At 36.6% G+C, this 21,178-nt stretch overlaps 2 protein-coding genes across 4 annotated transcripts in view; both read right to left on the bottom strand.

Annotated features, from left to right (window-relative positions):
* The window catches only part of mks1 (MKS transition zone complex subunit 1), a 92,106-nt gene extending 73,069 nt beyond the window's left edge, over positions 1-19,037 (bottom strand). Inside the window, exons 1-7 of the mRNA XM_051930225.1 lie at positions 18,780-19,037; positions 18,154-18,275; positions 17,938-17,999; positions 17,164-17,319; positions 11,712-11,809; positions 3,330-3,458; positions 3,054-3,158 (exon numbers count right to left, since the gene is read on the bottom strand). Coding sequence (XP_051786185.1) covers positions 3,054-3,158; positions 3,330-3,458; positions 11,712-11,809; positions 17,164-17,319; positions 17,938-17,999; positions 18,154-18,275; positions 18,780-18,826 — 719 coding nt within the window. The 5' untranslated portion in view covers positions 18,827-19,037. The remainder of the gene's footprint in view (positions 1-3,053; positions 3,159-3,329; positions 3,459-11,711; positions 11,810-17,163; positions 17,320-17,937; positions 18,000-18,153; positions 18,276-18,779) is intronic.
* Positions 1-21,178, bottom strand: part of bcl7ba (BAF chromatin remodeling complex subunit BCL7B a) — a 78,549-nt gene that overhangs the window by 25,990 nt on the left and 31,381 nt on the right. The gene's annotated exons all lie outside the window — the stretch shown is intronic.

The raw sequence follows: 21,178 nt of genomic DNA, 5'->3' as shown, positions 1-21,178 counted from the left end.
TTTTTGAAAAAGTGAACACTGTTGTCTACCTGCATAATACCATTAAGTTCATAACACCAATCAAAGTGCTGTTTGAAGTAAAAAAAAAAAAAAAAAATTAAGTTTAAAATTTTAAAAAACCAATTAACCCAAGCCATGATGGAACTGCAATTTCTTCTATAGCTGATGGAGATGCTGTTTTTCAAAATGTATGCACCATAGCATGTTCAAAAGTAACCAGCTCAAGTGATATTAGCTCCTGGCAAATGAAAAAATACAAATATTGTATACAGAAAAGCACTTAACTGCATAGTACTTCTGAAACATCCAATTAATCAATGGTACAATAACTGAGACCCAAAGATGGTCGGAACCGGGTAACACAGCTAATATTATCATATGGCTGAATACTGCTCTCATTCAGTTGCATTTAACATTTCAACATTCTAGATTTTTCCATTAATGAGAATGTAGTTAAAATAGTTTGTGGACCAGAACTGAAAATTACTTTTCAGTTATGCATTGTTTTATTATTTTCTTTCAGAGTAAGTTTGAGACCAAGTTATTCGAAGAGCTGTTTGTTTTCCATGTTATTTCATGTTAGTCTTAAATTAGCTGGTTTATAAAAACAAGCAAAGACTCTAAATACAGCTCTTGGTTCCTCTTAATCCTTAATTATCAAGTTAACTAAAACAGTAACCCAAGAATTAAATGTCTGAATAATAAATTATTAAATTAATGAATAATAAATAAAAGTAAGACTTGGTAAACATTTAAAAATGAGAGTTACAACTTCAACCTAATTAACACAAATGAAGGCAAATATTTCTCATTTGAGGAAAGTGATTAAAGTGATCCCATAATTAGGATCTTGCTCATATTTTGGCAGAAGCATTTTGAACTTGAGAAGGACTGACAGTAAATGCCAAAATCCTAACATCAACAAACTCACTGTTTTAAATACAATAAAAGGGCTCAAGAACACTAGCTGCAATTCCCACATGGGCAAATACGGTCTCATTACGATGACATGTGAAGTTTGAATGCAAAATTCTTTTTAGGTTTTTTAAATGCATCAGCATGATTACTTGCTAAAACACCAACATTTTCCAGCTCTGATTTTAGAATGGTTAGAATGTTAGAATCCACCACACCACTATTAAGCTTATTTTTAGGATTTTGGGGCTCCTTCTGGAACAGATGGGATGTGTTCAGCAGTGATGGGATACATATGAACTGGACAGGCATCAGTGTATTGAGAAAACAGGCCCTAGCCTAATATTACTTGATTGTTTACCTCTTTTGTAAGTCACTTTGGATAAAAACGTCTGCTAAGCAAATAAATGTAAATGTAAGACCAAACCAAATTGGTTTGTCGAGGAACGTTTAAACTACAGAAACGGAAGGTGAGGGGTTGTTTGGGAGTTTAGGACAGGCCAAGTTTATTCACATTAAACATTAAAGGACAGACAGCAGTATAAATACAAATATACAAGATATGCTGTAAATTTCTAGCCCACAGGTAGAAAGCTGTAGTAATATAGCTAATACATTAAAAATTGCTTGCTATAATGCTATAAATTCTGCTTTGCAGTAAGGTGACTGTGGAAGATTGTGGGTTCGCTTCCCGGTTCCTCCCTGTGTGGATAGCGCTTTGAGTACTAAGAAAAGCGCTATATAAATGTAATGAATTATTAAATTTCAGAAATAAAACAAGTGAGTTTAGATTTACGTAGGTATTCATAAATACGATATCATAGCAACAGCAGACATCTAGCTAAATAATAAAGATTGAGAGGAGTATACCATATAAAGGTTACACATTTTTTAGGAAGGATAGGCAAACACATTAAACAGGGAGCATTGTCATTTGTGTAAACCAGGATTTGAATGAATGTCTTTTTCAGTTAAGATAATAAGCCACATCTTAGTGTGGATATTTAGATTTGACTAGACAGTAGTAGGGATAGGGGCTTGATTTTTTAGTAGTGTGTTTTAGATACCCAATGCAGACAACAGTGTCATTATGCATCTTATTTAAAGTATCAAAAAAACAAGCTTAAAGGAGATTATTACAGTATAGTCATGAGGCATGGTGGATTCAAGTTACTACTTTAAATATAAACATGGGAACACAGATGGAAACTTGTAAATGCGTTGATTTTGTGCAAATGTTACAAAGTTTTTCTTCATACAAAGAACCATACACAAACTGAATAAATTTCCAAGTAACAAGGCAGAGTGTGGCACTTCAGGAACGTTTTGGAAAAACTAGGGGAATAGGTCTGGTGCGCTTTGTTGAGATGAATGGCCAGTTCTCATTAAAATTGTTCTAATGTTATGAGCTAAAAAAAAGATGACAATAGGAAATTTCTGCATACCCCTTAATTAATATTTAAATTTGAAAATGCATTTATCTCTCATAACTATTTGTTAATATACAGTATGCACTATGTCCAGAACTGAGAAACAGTGAAACACTTTAAAGTAATAATTCCAAAAAGGCATATCTAAATCCATCTTTTCAGTATATCATGTCTTTGTGACATCCATAATTGAACTTAAAGGACAGTATTTCAATATAGAGGGTTTTAACTTAGGTACTGTACTCATTTCCAACAGACAAAAATAAAATGGAAAATGGAAAAAGTGAAAATTGTTGACCCTATCTGAAAATTTAAAATGAAAAACAATGTACATATGTGTTAAATAAAATGTGCAAACTGTTACTTTGTTTTACTACTTTGTAATATGTCAACCGTTAGATGGTGATGTTTTCTTCCAAACAAGACCAGATATTGCAAGCTAGTATATATAAAGTACTCCAACAATCCTAATTTCAAAATTAAACAAAAATATAAAAAACCTCACAGTATTGGATAAATGCGAGAGTGGTGGACAAATAAGGATAGTTTTAAAGATGACTGCCACGATGAACAACAAAGAGATGCATCTCTGCACTGTCCATAATATGTGTTGCCCAGGGAATAAAGAAAAGTTTTGCAATTGTTGTTTAGACTGCTTTGCTCTGTTCTACTCGTGTATTCATATTTCAGAAAGAACAACAAACTTGCCTATAAGGTTCCTTGTTGCTGTTGAAATCAGGTTTCACGGTGATGACACCATTACTGTCCACTCTGATGGTACATAGAACATACTCATTCTCTCGCAGGCCCAGTCTAGAATTAAATAAGAAATCATTCTGAGAGAAACATCCTGAAACCAATCTAATAAGGCTTTCACTAGAATTGCTGACTAAAACTTATCAAAAGACTAAGATGGCTTACATGGTTTTAGAAAGGGGACACATTTGCTCAGGCTAAGCAGATTGGACATAACATTGTACTTACTTGCCATATGGGCCAAGATCTGCCATAACGTGCATCGTTTGTACTGGAGTATTAAGGACATGGCTGCCCTTCAGAAACTCTTCAGTTGGTTCCCAAACGACAAGCCCAGACTTGGGGATACCACCCTCTCTATAAAGAGAGAGGACCAACATCAGTTACTTATTTGATAACCAGAGTCATAATCGTAAGGACAGAAGGTGGGTGTAAACACATAAACAGGCATAGAATGACTAGAATTGTTTCCACACTTGTTAAACTACTGTGAGTTAGGTCTACAGGCAATACTTGTATTTTTCCAATTAGTGACATTTCAGAAATGTTCGCTACCATACGTTACATTACATTATTACTCATCATGGGTTTTGTGATCAGTTTGTATTCTATAATAAGAAACAGTAAAGAACCATTAGGTAAAAAAAAAATTCTTTTCCTTTCTTTATTTCTTCTGCCACCACCACTCCTCTCCTCGCAAGCTCTGTCCTCCACCTCCCGACTCCGGCTCCCCGAATGGAGTGAGGCGGCCTCTTTCATACCACACCTTGAAGTGCTCCAGGTGCTCCCCGATCCTCTTCTGGCAGCACTTCTAGGTGTGGCGGAAGTGCTGCAGTCCAAGGTTCCGGAGCTGTCCAGGCACACCATGTCAGTGGCCATGGGCCCCAGCAGGGTTAAGCTTCCAAGTTCCAAGCCTGTGGTCCCATTGACATCCAGGGGGGCTGCCCTCTCGTGTTCCAGGAGAGGTACTGCGGTTGACATGTCCCCTCCCCTGGTCCTCTCATCAGAAGGGTGTCCCAACTGGGCAAGGCCCCTGGCCGTCTGCCACAATATATATGAAGTATATACAGTATATTTAAAAACAACTGCAATTGCGACACTTATTTGAGAGATTGTTTAGGTGCCAAATACTAAATATTTCCAAAATAGGACATAAAATATTTCCATAAAAGGGGGACACATTGTGCCAAACAGTATAACTTTGCAATGCTATGGGAAAATAAATGTAAACTTGGTACAATGATACCTGACGGACTGTGGCACAAAAGACAATTGATTCCAGGGCTGTGCATTGTAAAACGTCTTGGTTATATACTGTAAAATCCTTTTTTTTTTTTGGATGCCTAATGTTTGTATATTTTTAGTTGATATGGTATTAAACAAAGTTTTTTATTCATATAAAGTCTTTCTTTTAAAAAATTGGAGTGCTGTACTCACTACTTTTCAGTCATTTGCAGCTCCTTTATTACATAAGCAGAATAAATAGCCATTCACTTTTGGGTATGTAATTCAGGCACAATAGTGCCAAAAATGTGGTTAATTTTACCCATTCTGATTATTGATTTGCTTTGTTTTTATAAACCTTTGTGACTTCCTGGATGATTTTATGCTGCATCCTAGGAGTAACTTTGGCAGGCTGTTCACTTCTGAGAAGTTTCACTACTGTTACAGCTGTTTTTATTAGGATATTATGGCTCTTACTGTGGTTCATAAAAGTTCCCAACACCTTAGAAATGGCTTTGTAGCCCTTTCCAGACTGATAGATATAAAAGATTTTTTCCCCCTGATCTCTTCAAGAATTTTATGTACATGTTGGATATGTGTGGAGAGCGCTTTGAGTAGTGAGAAAAGCGCTAAATAAATGTAATGAATTATTATTATCTTGGTGCTAGCAACTCATTCTGATTTTAAGGATCAAATAAATGAGTTCAGACTGTACATGACTGCTGTGCCGGAATGGGAAGCTTATTCAGGCCGGGAATCCCAAGTCTAACCCAGGCCACACAATATACAGCACATCAGTTTTCTTATACAGGCACAGACTCAAAAAACCAACAAACACCATTCTGTCTTGAAATTTTCTATGAATGAGGAGACAGCAGATTCAGCTTTTACACAAAAACATTTCATTCTTAAATAGTAGTCTGAAGACAACCTTTGATAAAGTGTGGAACAACACTTCATAAATGTAAACACTTCATAAATAAATAAACCATGTAGTTCTATAATATTTATATCAAAACACATGTGCAAAAGGCACTGAACCACAAAAGGTAGTTGTCAGTCAAATCCACAGTGCATAGATTACATTTGCATTTTCAACTGTAAGTCTGGAATCTACACAGCCTCTGTCAGTGTCTGGAATATGCTGAATACTCTTCCACAAAGTTTGAAGTGTTGGTCAAAAAAGACCACTTTGAATTTCTTCAATAGATAAAAGACTCAAAAATGTCTCGGTGCCACAGAATTCTGTCAAGCATTTTTTAAAGAATGCACTTAGTAAATAAAAGACTATGAAACATTTTATGTAGCCTATTCAGTCACTCTGAGGGAAAAAGGACCAGAAAAACGTTAAATATGTAACCATACGCTACACTTCATTAAAATTTGAAACAAAAATAAAACAAAATAAATACACAGGAACAAGTACCAACACCCATACAACATCCAAATATAATTCAAAGCATATTATAAACTTTTAAACAATCGTAATATATAACTTTAATCACAAAAGCACAAGATTTATGCACCTCTCATCATAGCACTACTGTTTAGCTGTCAAAGCGCAAGACGCATGCAAAGTCAAAACTTGACTTGAACAAAAACAAGAAACCATCCAAACAGAAACCAGAAAAGAAACCCTCCAATGTTAAACCGAAAGGATTTGTGCCCACTACAGAGCAATGATGTCTGCTCATTTTCCGGTATAATAACATTATATCATTTCACCATTAGTTTATTTCACTGGTTGCTCTAAATGCCAGGCCAGGCCATGCAGCAGGCCACCAGGAAAGCTCCAACTGATTGTAAATGTCAGTCCAGCTCTGTGATTGCCTATAAGCAAGCAAGGCTTTGTTTAATCAGCTAACTCAAATTATCATTTTAACTGTTTAAGTTTTTCACAGTGCCATTTTATGTTAGATTACTGTGTTTATTAAATAGATGTATTCTTTTTCAAGTATTATTTCTTCATTCAAGTGCCCTTTATTTAATATTACATTTTGAATGAAAACCTGAAAAACTTGAAAAATGTCAAAAATTTGCAATTAACAGAGAAAATCAAGAAGGAAGCAAAATAATTTCCATAGCAAGAGATTTTACCTTTTTACAAACTAGATAGGGCCTGTTTAACTTCACTAATAGTTATGGTGCATTAAGTTAGCAGCTTTGTAGCCTGATAAATAGTGAAGTAGTGGACCCCTTAGTTACGTATTTTGTATAGAAATCAACAAATACAGAATTAATTTTGTTATGAATTTCTTTTATGATACCTATGATTGTTTTGATTGCCAACACTGTGGCAAAGCATTCATTTCAGCTATGTCACAGTATCAATAGTCTGCTCAGTGTAACAGAAGAAAAATAATAAAGAGGACATATAAAATACTCATTGAATTTTCTAAAAGGTACTGACATTCAAACTGTAAATCTACCTTCTGTTAATTGGGCAATCATCAGAAACAGTTACACAGTAAATTACACAACTTATTTAACTTTAGCTTATTTATCATACACTCTTAGAATATCTTCTAATAGCATTAGGCAGAGTTGTGGCTCTGAGGCTAGGGATCTGTGCCGGCAATCGGAAGGTTGCCAGTTTGAATCCCATAAATGCCAGAAGCGATTCCACACTGTTGGGGCTCTTGAGGAAGGCCCTTAACCTGGGGTCTAACCACTCTGTGTAGAACATTAACCTGCATCCAGCCCTACAAGCAGGGTTGGTGGCAGGATTGGCACTCCAGCCAATGTAAAAAACCTCACACTGTTCAACTCCATGCAAAAAAAGACTTGCATAGATGGTCAACCCTTCATCTCACTCTAGCCGGAAGAATTAACCTTGTTAAGATGAATATCCTTCCTAAACTTCTCTTTTTATTTCAAAACATTTCAATATATATCAATAAATCGTTTTTTAAACAGTTAGATTCAATAATAACCTCATTCATTTGGAACTCAAAACACCCACGTATCCGAAGAGCGACCCTACAAAGACCTCAGGCAGAAGGTGGCATGGCTTTACCTAATTTTCAGTTTTATTACTGGGCAGCAAACATACAAGCCATAAAAACCTGGACACAAATAAATGAACATACACAGGCTTGGTCCGCAATAGAAGTAAAATCCTGTAGTACTTCTTTATATTCCCTGCTCTGCTCTCCATAAATGAAAGTTATCGCAAATATACTAATAACCCAATTGTGCTTTACTCACTCAGAATATGGAACCAAATTAGGAAGCATTTTAAGATGGAAAATCTTTTATCAGTGGCACCTCTGCAAGAGAACCACCTCTTTCAACCTTTGCAAGTATATCCAGTTTTTAATACCTGGAAAAGTTTTGGGATTAAAATGCTCAGAGATCTTTATATAGACAACATATTTACATCTTTTGAACAATTACGCTCAAAATTTAACCTCCCAGCTACACATTTCTTTTACTATCTTCAAATTAGAAATTTTGTTAAACAGAAATTGCCCGATTTCCCCCACCTTGCACCCTCCACAATGCTGGAAAAAATACTGCTCAATTCCGAGGAAACAAACACTATTTCCGCAATATATAAAATCTTATTAGAGTCCCTACCTTTCAAAGATCCAAGAGGACATTGGGAAGAAGATCTCTTAATCAATATATCAGAAAAGAGTGGAAGGTAGCAAAGCAGAGAATTCACTCGAGTTCTATATGCGCAAAGCATAGAATTATTCAACTAAAAATTATATATCGAGCTCATCTGTCTCGCTTAAAACTGTCCAAAATGTTTCCAGGGCAGGATCCAACCTGCGAGCACTGCAACCAAGCTCCTGCCTCACTGGGTCACATGTTCTGGGCCTGTACCAAACTAACAACATTTTGGACAAAAATTTTTAAGTGCCTCTCAGACAGCCTTAGTATCACAATCCCTCCTAACCCATTAACAGCTGTGTTTGGTGTCCTTCCAGATGGAATGGAATTGGAGAAGGACAAGCAAACGGTGATTGCATTCACTACACTTTTGGCACGCAGACTTATTTTGTTAAATTGGAAGAATCCTAATTCTCCTCTTATAGTCAGTGGGAAACCGATGTTTTATATTATTTGAAATTGGAAAAAATCAAATTTTCAGTTAGAGGATCTGTACAAAATTTTTTCAAAACATGGCAGGATTTAATCAATATTATTTTAGAATAAGAGAATTAACTATTATTGCATTTAACTCCCTTCTCCATCTCTTATTTATATAGATATTTACTTCTCCCCTTCTTTTGTCTAATGTTGCCTTATTAAAAAGCTTAAAGCAATTTTCCTTTAGCTAAGCTCTCCTTCTCAGGGGTGGGGTTTGATTTGTCTTCAAATTTGTTGGGTTATAAATTGATCTGTTTGTATGGAATGATTACAATGAAAATTAATAAAATAAAAATATAAAAAAAAAAAAAAAATGTGTGGTGCTGAAGTGTCACCTGTTACACATTTGTGCTCAGGTCCTAGTTTGGGATCCTCAGGCAGTTCGTTGAGTGGTGTATCAGTGCATGCTTATGCTTCCTAATAGAATTGTTTCAGGTAGTGTGGAATTACCGTATAATGAACAACCTTTTGTGATCGCTTGCACTATACCACTGGCACATTACTGGATGTAACTTTATATCTCAGTCCTTAATGTTGAATCCAGCACTCTATGATCTCTTAGATAACCCCTTAAGGTTTTTTACTTCTTTGTAACATTTATGTTATCACTAGTTTGTCTAATTCTTCAGCATGCTTCAACTTTATACTGGCAACACCCAGTTCTCTAAACAACTATTGGTTTTGCTGTAGAGGTGCTACATTTACATACCCTTTAGACAAAGAAATCTTATGACACTGATGTTCTTACTCTTCCAACCTTAATATATTGGAATATATATTGCACTATAAAACATCTGACAAGTATTAATATAGCTTCATAACTTTGATGGTCTAAAGCTCTCTTCTTAGGTCTATATTTAAAACTCTGACTCTCCTTAAGTTCAGATACAGGCAGGAAACCCTTCTTTTTCTACCTGGATTTTTAATTAATTTACAGAGACAGTACTGTCACTAATTGCTAAGTATGCTATAATAACATGATCTGCTACATTTGAAATCTCTAACCAAAATTTACCAATTCATCCAATACTGTTAATTTATCTGTAACTGTTATCATTTACTTATCTTTGCAATTTAATATTGTAATTAATTGTGTTTAGCTTGGGCGGCATGGTGGCACAGTGGTAGTGCTGCTGCCTCGCAATAAGGAGACCTGGGTTCGCTTCCTGAGTCCTCCCTGTGTGGAGTTTACATGTTCTCTCCGTGTCTGCGTGAGTTTCCTCCGGGCGCTCTGGTTTCCTCCCACAGTCCAAAGACATGCAGGTTAGGTGCATTGGCGATTCTAAATTCTTGGTGGGTGTGTGTGTGTGTGTGTCCTGCGGTGGGTTGGCGCCCTACCCGGGATTGGTTCCTGCCTTGCACCCTGTGTTGGCTGGGATTGGCTCCAGCAGACCCCCATAACCCTGTGTTTGGATTCAGTGGGCTGGAAAGTGGATGGATGAATGTTTAGCTTGTAAAACTCCTTTTGATGTTTACTCTCAATAGTTATTAGTTAATAGCTTATTAGGGACACATGAGTTCAGTGCCTATCCCAATAGCAATGGGCAGTGGGCATAATGCAGAAAAGTATTTAATATGGGAGAAAAACCCTGTGTTCATGGAAGCAAAAGAAAAACTCATCCAATATTGGCAAAACATGCAAAGGCCACAAAGGCTTTGCCTGGGATCAGAATTCAAACCCAAGAGTCTGGAGCATCCTTCTGGAATTTTTCAGTGCTATTTTTTTTCACTATTTTCACTGTTTTTTAATTTATTAGTATTGCAGGAGTTGTACTGTCACATGTACAGAGTACAATGAAATTCTTACTTACATGTCCAACCAACAACATTACTACAATAACAAGAATATGTTAATATACTTAACTCAATTTCATTTAACACAAAATGACCATCATATTACCTGGTGTTATTGCATTATTGTGCTGATCAGTTTTGTTTATTCAACAAACATATTCTAATCTTGCTTGCTCTAGAAAATGCCTTTGGGAGGTACATGATGCTTATGGTGCTATATATTTATGGTGCTATATATTTATCCATTTATGTTTGCACTTTATAAAATGAGGATTGCTTAATTAAAGGTGTATCGATACAGACCTTATAGCTATGAAGCCATCCTAGATAAATTCACATTAGGAGCTCCTCTCAGAAAAGATAATAGTGAAAGGAGATTCACACTGGTTTAATAATGCAATACATTAATTTTAAAACAGGATGCCGAAGACTAGAGATTAGAAATACAAAAACAAAATTCCAAGTTTACTAGTCTATAAAAACCCTACAACAGTAACCAGCCTAACAAATAAGAAAGGAAGAAATCCATAATCCCACATAACTTTTTCCAAGTATCAGTAGCAATAATTTTATACATTTTCTTAATTATGAACTAGATTGAATTAGACTACAGGCTGAGCAGTTAGTTTTCAAGATACTGTTCTAATAGATCAATAATCATCCCCAGCAAATATTTGAAAGAGTAAATTCTAAAAGATAAATATGACTGTAGGAACAGATATTGTTATATGCTTGATAAGTTGGGTGGCGATTTTAAAATTAAACTCTATATTAGATTGGCAAATCATTCCAGGGCTGGTTACTTTAATCTTCATTATCCATTTATGTTTGTATGAATACATTGTATGGTGTTGTGTTCTATTATACGGTAATTACCATATATATAAATGTGAATGGTTATGTGGTGGTATAACATGGTGACTGTACTACATAAGAAAAAAAGTAAACTTAACTGGGCTGGAAAGGTGGTATGGTAGTTTGGACTGCTTCCTGATAATGTCAGATTTTTGGGATGAATTCTAGACTGATCATCATCCATTTGGAGTTTGCACGTTCCACTAAGGTGATCACTGGTTTTCTCTGAGCACCCTGCCTGCTCATGTTTGATTAACTGTTGAATTTAAATTCACTCATAAAATGGGTGGGAGTGTGACATCCAACAGACTGACATGCTATTCAGATCTGGTTCATTGTGCCTCAAGTTGTTGGGATTGGCTCCAGCACTTTGCAATCCAGTAAATATATAGTTACTGGATTCAAAACAGACACACATTGATGAATGAATTGAACAAAATAGATAAATATCTGGTTAAGGCAAATAAAAAGTTGAACACACCAGAATGGAGTGCTACACTGATGTGCTGTATAGTGGGCAGAGGAATTATGAAGTTGGCAGCATTCAGGTGTAAAAGTAGCACTCACAATATCAAGAATTTGTATAGCAATGTTCAATACTACTACTAATCTCGGATATATTCCAATGTGCTCACTTACGTGGTACGTCGCTCCTGCCTTCTCCGTCGAACATTGGCCATTTTCTCTGCAAGGAATGTAGGCTTTTTTTCCTCTGGTGTGACCACTGATTGGCAGTGCTGTTAAAACAGAAGCAAACCGACTGAATTCTCACGAAAGAAACAAGCATCAATAATGCTAAGACTGGCCCAGACAGTGCTGCAGTGTTAGCAAGTTGTATTGTAGCTAAAGTGATCAGTCAAATTATAATGCTCATATGCTTTCTAAGCAAATGCTTTATGGCCAAAATATCTGTAAAAGACAAAAGCTATATGATATAACTTTGAAAAAGTTGAGTGGTGGACATTGCTCTCTAATTCAATATGAAGTCACCATGAGTTAAAAAAAATAAATAAATAACAACTCCAATATGTCACTTTCTCCAGTGATGCACATTACAAAGATTACATTTTTATGTGTTTTCTTTGGCTAATTATGAAACAGCTAGGTGAAAAAGAATGATCTTCTCAAGATCAAGAAGTGGTGACGTGAATACTTAACAAGATGACAAAATACAGACAAGTAAACTACAGTTTTGAAAGAATCATGTTAGCAATCAAACAAACTTAAAAATGTAAGAGAAATTCCAAAGGTTAATAAAAATAATGGGAAAAATAATTCCTGGGTCAAAAGAGTGATTAAATCATATGTAAAGCTGTTTGTTGAAGCCTCAAGGAAACTTGAAAAAGTGGGGTTCCCCTGACTCTGTCTTGCAAGCCAGGAAGACAGCAAGTACAACTGTTACCAACTCCAGAAAACTAAAAGAAATGTACTCAAGTACAGTCTGAGAGACATGCAGCATGGTGGTAACAGGGGTTATAGCTCCAGTGTTCAGAGTTCAAGTCGCAATCAAGTTCAGGTTTATTGTTACATGTAAAGAGTACAGTGAAACTCTTCCTTACTTTCATTTCTGACTAGCAAGCAATGAGCCAGCATTCCCTAGTGACATGAACTGCATCACTAGTCAAATGTCTATCCCACCTTGACATTTCTGGATTATTCCTTTCACAAAAGTGATCTTTTCAAAATGTATCCTCAAAAATTCATTTTTCAACATTAAACTATGAGTCTGTTTTACCTTGACAGACATTAAAATTGTGACCAAAGTATTGCAATAATATGCACTTTAGTGGCCTTCGTATTATTGTTCCACTACAACTTTCTGCTATTAATGTTAACCTAATAGTAACATGTATCTTAATGCTTAGGTCTAAAATTATTAAATGCATTGTCTGTGTGGCATTTGCATGTTCTGTCTGTGTCTGCATAGATTTCAGCAGGTTCTCTACTTTTGTGGATCTGAGGAATGCCAGTCAAGTTAACTGGGTGATACAACATTGAAATAGTTGGAATCAGTGCACCTTGCCTCATCCAGGTTTGCTTCCTGCCTAGATGCTGCTAGGATACCTACTGACTCCAAGTAACCTATAAACAGGTTCATAAAATGAATTACTGAATGAATAAATTCCATCGGCCATTAAAATATATATATATATATATATATATATATATATATATATATATATATATATATAATGTATATGTATATGTAGAAGGCTTCAAAGGGAAATCCATTTCAACATGCCTTTATTACAGCATCTATCAATTTTTACAATAGTAATCTTTCATGCAGTACATGCAGGTGAAGGTCTTACTTACAACCACAGATCAAGGCACTCGCTGGTGGTAAATCTGCAGGTTTGCAGTTTCCAATCCAGTTAAGTCTTACTGCCTACCTGGCATTCACAAGTTCAGAAAAAGGCAGACTATAGCCTCTGATATATGTATAATTAGTTGTAGAGAAAACATGAATCAAGCGTAGCCTAACCAGTAATCTGAACATCTACAACACAGAAACAAAATCAATGAATCCATTATATTTTATATGGTGTACCGCACGGATCATTTTTACTATTATTTTTAATCCACATCCTTCTGTGAGCCCAGATTATTTCAAAACATAGGTGAACTACCATAGCTGGGCAGAAAGCACACAGTTTTACTTATGTACAGTGCTGGATGACCCTGAGGCTCTAAGACTTTTGATGTAATGTCTTACTAGCTCTACAGAATGGATGAGCATTAATTTCCTTAAAGTGAACAATGAAAAAAAATTTGAGTTTAGTTGGCAGCAATAAAACGAAAACTTCCATTATGTAGCTTTACAAATCAAGCCAGAAATAAAAAATGTAGGCATTATAATGGACTCTAAATTTCAAATAGCATATTAATCATATTACTAACCCTTTGGAGTTTTTTTTAGAAATGTTGCAGAGACTGAAAAATGAATCCATGCTTTTGTGATTAGCTGACAAGATTACTGTAATGTACTCACATAAGAATTAGATAAAAAAAGACATAAATCAACTTCAGCTATTTAGTTCAGAAAGCAACAGCAAGAATCTTAATCCAAAAAAAAATAAAATGTAAGTACACTTCATCTTCTTAGTATCGTTACACAGGCGGTCTGTGTCCTTTAGAACTGATTTTAAAATATTTGTAACTGTATATAAGGTTCTAAGCAATCTTTCTTCTGCATTTATTTTAAGGGAAGTGTATGTCCCCCTAAATTGATAATTGTAATCTTAGATATTTAGACACTAGTTTGCCTATTATTCCAAGAGCCAAGCATAAAAGTGCTGGTGAAGCATAATTTTTCTCTTATGCACCAAAAATAGAGATCTGGACTAATACTGTGGGATATTTCAAAAATCTACTTCCTTAATTTGGCATTTTCGTAATTCCTTTTTTTTTTTTGCTTTGGAAGTATTGCTATATCATATCCTAAAGTAATTCCACTAGCCACTATTTTTCAGATTTATTACAGTAGTGTCCAGCACACCACTGCCATCTGATCAAAGTACTCTGCAGTTTCCTTTGATTTAGAAAGGGATGTGGATGCTCCAACCACTGAAGAGGCCTGTTGCATTAAACGTTCTAGATGCATTACAACAATAATGAATATGTTTATCATATTCACATATTTTTGAATGCCCAGCCACCAAACATGGTGGCTAACAATCTATTGTATCATTGTGCAAAGGATGCATTAGCCTTTGCAGAGGCAGTGCAGAAAGGTTCCTATAAAGCAGGGCTACTCAATTACAAATTCAGTTGGGCCAGATTTTCAAACCAAGAAATGTAGCTGGTAAGCAACAGGCAATAACAAATTTTAAACCAACACAAATCACAAATTAATGTATTGAAAAACAAGTAATGCGTATTCATTGTTTCACTTTTAAATTTGGTCATATCAAATGCAGTCACTTCAAAAAGTGACAAAAAAAAAAAAAACTATAAAAAACTATAACTGAACAGAATTTGAGGTAGTAGCAATACTGTTTTTCCACTTTTGATATTAAAAAAATAAACATTTTGTTCACATCTGACCTAGGCACATCTCAAAGTGCATAAAAACAAAAAGTGCACAGTATTAGCAATAACATTTGTTTCCCTTTTTGAAATAAAATAAATATTTTGCTCACATATGACCCAAACACATCACAAAGTGCATTTAACAGAATAAAGTAACAGAACAAAGACGTTTCACTGCTATCAAAACTATCAGTGCACAAACCCATAATAAGTAATAACAGTAACTAACATACATGAATAGAATGTCTACTACACACTGAGGGACCATACAGCAAGTTTGTTTTAAATCGCCACATGTGTTATTAGCATCACATGGTGGTACGCATACGTTGCGTTTTGATCAAGTTTGAGTCCTAGCGCTACATGTTTTATTTGGTGAAAAAACAGAATGTTTAAAATTGGAAACTGACAAATTATCAAGCAATTCTTGACAGTTATATAATGTTTTACTCACTACTCAAAGCGCTTTGCAAACTCCACGCAATAAGGACCGGGGATGCGAATCCATTATCTCCTTATTACCAGGCAGCAGTGCTACTATTACGCCACCTGCGTACTGTACTATATAATATTGAGCTTGACAGTTTAAAATAACAAACACAGAATTTCTGAAATCGAAGAATATTGACTGCAGGTTAATAACTAGCTCTACATTCTACAAAAAAAGTTGTTTTGTAATCCCACCAAGCAATCAGTGCTTAATCTGATTGAATTTTAAAGAAAATTACAAACTTTTTGTATGTTTTCATCAAATGCAGTCTTTCTACAGTAGTTCATTCTTTGCTTGGAGTGTCAATGACTGATTGTCATCCACATAAGAGCCATCAATCCACAGGATCAAAGCATTTGAGTGGAGGGCCAAATAAAAACCTCGGTTGTTCTCAGTGTTTCTGGTGGGACCACTGGCTGGGCCACTCGGAGGTTGATTCTGGGGTGTATGTGGCCCAAGGGCCGCCATTTCAACAGCAATTAGGGCTGTTTTGAAATATAAACACTCATACATACACACAAACATAAAACATACTTTCTCACTTAAACCCAGAATCAATGAATATATACTGCATGTGGTTGCAGTGTTGGTCTTTTAGGTTCTTTGCAAGATAGCACAGTGGCAGCGCTGCTGTCTTGCAGTAAGGTGTCTGTGGATCACATCCAGAGTCCTGCCCGCATGTTCTACCCGGGTCCTGCCCGCATGTTCTAGCCGTGCCTGCATGGGTATCATCCTGGTGCTTCGATTTCCTCCCACAGAGACGTGCAGGTTAGGTGTATTGACAATGCTAAATTGGCCCTGGCGTGTGTGTGTGTGTGTGTGTGTGTGTGTTCGTCCTGCAATGGGCCGCTGCCCTGTCCACAGTGTTTGTGCCTGCCTTACACACTGTACTAATTAGGATAGGCTCCACCTCCCCCCGCAACCCTGGTCTGGACTAAGCAGGTTAGGAAAAGACATGATATGACAGTAGCTCTATGTAAGCAAGTTTTCTACTTGCAAGGCAAGTTCCTCTCATCACATAAAAATACACAATTCAAAAATTTTGATCAACTAGGAATTACATACCATTTACAAGAAATACATGTAATTAGTTTAATTCTGTTTTTTTTATACTTTAGGCTGCACATATGAAAAACATAGCATAATAAGTGAATTGTATCTGTTGACTTTCCCCACTTAGAAATCATTCTAAACCAAGTTGTTTAAGTAAAACTTTGTTAACTGACTTGCCTGGGTTAAACAACCCCTTCTGTAGATAATGTGGCTCATAGTTGCACCATTTTTAAATTGTTTGAAGGGACAAAAAAGCAATGACAAAACATATTGAGTGGTGGACAGTTATGAATCCATTGTCAAACTCATAGTCACACTTTGCAGCTTGATGTTAACATTTAATGAAGAGGAGCAGCATTTTTTTCATATTCTTAACTGAGTAGAGGACTATGGCATTACCATTGTGAATGCTTTCATTTATTACCCAAACCAGCCCACCAAAAAAGAACACGTTACAAGCCTTTCAGCTGGCAAAAAATGGGCACAGCCAGAGTACAAAAACTGACAGAGCAATACCTCTTCAAGATTGGTGTAGCGGTCATAGTCGGTGTATGTAAAGATCCTTCGATTTTGACGCCCTCCAGATCTCTCAAGCCGCAAAATCTCATTATGATATTGTCGGTCCAGGGGGGTCTGGCAGGCTGATTCCAAACGAAAGAGGTCCACCTCAAACTGACAAAAGGTACAGAATCATTAGCACTTGCACCACTAAATTTAGACACAATTTTTATCACCAGGTCATAAGATATTCAACAGCAATTCAAACTAACAACGGCATATTGCTTTCAAATGTATGATGATGTATTTATTGTCTTTTGGATCTATTGTTGATATTGTACTAAAGTCAGTACTCTGTGAGAAACATGTAAGTAAACATTTAACTGCACTTGACAGTAAATATGGACATTATAATTTGTTGCATAAAGCTACAGTCCTCCATACGAGATCAAATATGCCAGTGGCAGAATCCAGAACAACAATCTTGTAGTTCAATATTTATCTTATCGACAGCTTGAAAACTGTGTTCAAAATGTATTTTTTGGGGAAAAAAATGTTACTTCTTCCATCATATTTTTGTTATTCTGTTTTGGAGAAGCATCACACTCTCTTTTCAGTACCTATTTTGAAAAGACACAACATGTGGCAAGTGCAGTTGAGAGGTTTAGAGACTGCTTCTTTAAAGTGAGGCCATCAGTAGGAATAGTTCTAGCCCTTTATTTTAACACTAAAAAGAAATGGTGCTAATACACATCAGCTCACATCACTTTCCAAATTTGGCACTTCGTTTACCTGACTGAACAGCTTCTCCTGCCAATTGATGGTAATATCTTCCTCGTCATCATGGTGACCACCTGCTCAAACAAGGAGTTGAACATAGTTTTTGTTACATTAAAGAGATCGGGATGAAGCCACTTAATTATGTGCTCCTGTTAAAATGAAAAAGCACTGTTGACTTGAGTAATTCCGACTGTGAGTAATTCTCTCTTCGCTATCATTGACTATTACCTGCAGTAGACTGTGCACTAAAGCTAGAGAGTTCGATCAGCCCCTTCTCTTGCAACAGGGCAGCTTGCTCCTGGATCTGCTGTGAAAAATTAGTCGTGGATGTGACATGCTGGAGTCGTACCCTGAATAAAATAATAATTAATTGTTAAATACGGTAAACACACTTATAAAACCTCGCTACTGTTACACTTCAATTTCTACTGCTCGCGCTGTAGTATGGGGGGGGGGGGGTGTAATGTAATCATTAGCAATGGGGGCGTAACAGTCCAAAGGGCACCCACGCACACACAAAGGTAGACAATTAAGAATCCCCAATCACCACAACACAAGAGTCATGGGAGTGTGGGAGTAACACCCCAGCAGCCCGTGAGAATGTGATAACTGCACATATACAGCGGTTGACCAGGCGATGGATTCCTGCAGAGAACACTAAGCACGGTGCTATGTTTTAGGCACTCTTTTGAGGATCGGTCCAGTTTATAAGTTACTTTTAGACGATTACCGGCAAATGGTTTATATTTAAGGATATAAACGGAGCCCGGTTAATCTTTATATGCGCGCAGATATCAAAAAACAATCATATAGGAACCTTGCTCGGCTTAAATCAAATGGTAATATTACTTTACCTTATCCTCAGGTTTTTCACTGGGTCATGCGAACGATACACGGCCATGTCTGTTCAGCACCACGACCCCACAGGAGAAAGGATGCCTGCGGGGCCTCTCTGTACAGTTTTTGTAAAGTCGGTAAATTTCAACAACTACTCAAAGTTCAGAAAGGATGTAAATAAACGGTAGACAGTGGCTTAGCAACGATGAACAACACTCAAGATTTATTTCCGCCCCTCACGGCCAATGTATCAAAATAAGAGCCTGGAGTGCGGTCCTTGCCGTTTACAAATCGGAGCTCTAGAAGCGATTGGTCAGAAACGGCGCGAATGCTTAAGTTTTAAATGATTACGTCTATCTTGTCAGCTTCAAAACTGTAATATTTATTGCCTTTTTATATATGTAGTCAAAAAATTTTGATTTTATTATCATATGCTGATTAATGTGTTTTGGTAATTTTTGTCATAAATATATCGACCCGAGAAGGCATGGATGTCAGGAAGGAAACAGCCCTGGACTGCTCAGATCTCTTAGTGCCGTTAACTATGCGTCACAGGCTGGCGGTGGAATGACTGTATCAAAGTAAAAGCCCCTTATAAATCTTTACGTCATGAGTGATGTCTCTACGGACTAGACAACTTGGGTAAAGTTAACGTTGACTTTCATCTGACATTCGCTACTTTCAAGTTCAGCATCTCCGAAGTCCACATTATGTAGTCATTCCTCAGTACCGATATATTTTATTTCGGACACGGATCGGAGGGCTGCAATAAATACGAAATTAAACCTTACAGAATAACATGCAGTTTAGGGTAAGACCGCTGAACTAAACTGACTTTTGAGCACAGAATTGCGTTCACTCCTTTTGGCATACGCATCGGGTCCCCGCGACCCCAGCGTGGATTAGCCCCTTGAGAAATGAACGGATTTATGGAAATCAAGTTTATCAGAAGTGTGGTATATGTATGTGATGAGAGAAGATATACAGGTGGTGGATGTAACAGAGCAAGATTCAGAGGACAGGCGGATATGGAAAAAGATGCTCCGCTGTGGCGACCCCTAGAAAAAGAAGAAGTGTATTTTACTGTACTTGTATTTCTCTTACACTGTCAAAACAGTTAAACAGTACACCGATTAATAGAGAGGTATATTTGTTTCTGCAGAATTCAAAGCGTTTGCGACATAACGCAATAATCTAAAAATAACGCCACTTATTTGCAAAATGTAGCATTATATATACTGTACATATGCTTTTTTTCAGTGGCGGAAATAAAAGCTAAACTTTTCAAGATAAGCAAGTCAGACCGCATTTTTTGTGCACACATCATGGGTCGAGGATGTGAATTCCAACAAAGTATTCAACGTGAACATAGCAGGACTTCGTGGCTTGGAATGTCTGAGACATGAAGACATATTACACCCACTATTTAGTACTGTTTCCTTTGTTACGGACTGTCCTGATCTAACCGGGCCCGACGTCAAATGCCACCTAAGAACGGACTCGATTTCAACTGATCAGTGCAATTGCCGAATTATTGACCTCATGCAGTACCAACCGCTTAATCTGGTGCTTTAAAAGGTGTAAATTATGCTAGTTATCAGTCTCAATCTAAATTTTCGGAACATAGCTTAATCTTTCATGCTGTTTAATTTGATTGTAAAATGTATAGACCATCTGATTGCAACGGCACGGTGTTCAGGCAGTGGCGGTTTCTTGCATAGGTGATACAGGCAATTGCCAAGGACAGCGCGTTTTTATGGGCGCACGCGACCCACACCCCCTACCTCTCCCCTATTTCTGGCTGGGCGCTTGCCTGATCCACAGTAAGAAAGGGCAGCAATACAACTGGTATTTTCCGGCCGTTGCAAACACATGTATAAAACGCAACATTTTCGTTGTACGGCCTTGATGACAATATTTTAAAATCTGTCCAAGTTGTTATACTTTTTCTGTAAAGAGAGCGTGCGTCTTCTTCGTACATTGCACTGGTCACGGCTGCGCTAGGGAGGTGAAAAAGAGTTCAGCATAAAAAGGACAAAGCCTTCAGGTGCACAGATTCGAAAGAAAAAAAGGAGAGATGCACACTAGAATTAAATATATTTTGTCATTTAATCTATCATTAACATTTTACGTTTTAGAACAGTGGTTTGCCACTGAGTCAGTAGGCCTGCAAAGCTTCATCAATTTTGTTTGAAACGTTCGCAGAACAACATATTAATTTTCGTTTTCTTTTTTGTCTAACGTTAATTTCAAAAACGTGCAGCATTTACTCCTTAAATTGTCTATTGCTAATTTATAATTTGTCACAAACTATTGCGAGATGAAATAAGAATAACTGGCAGCTTTTGCTTTTGTACTGCAAACCGTCAATCCCATGAACAAATATTTTGTTTGTGTAAAATTGCATTATGTAAAT

Source organism: Erpetoichthys calabaricus, chromosome 8 (assembly GCF_900747795.2).
Source record: "Erpetoichthys calabaricus chromosome 8, fErpCal1.3, whole genome shotgun sequence".
Lineage (NCBI taxonomy): Eukaryota > Metazoa > Chordata > Cladistia > Polypteriformes > Polypteridae > Erpetoichthys > Erpetoichthys calabaricus.
Note: the sequence above shows the minus strand (reverse complement) of the source record. Positions and strands in the feature narration are given on the sequence as shown.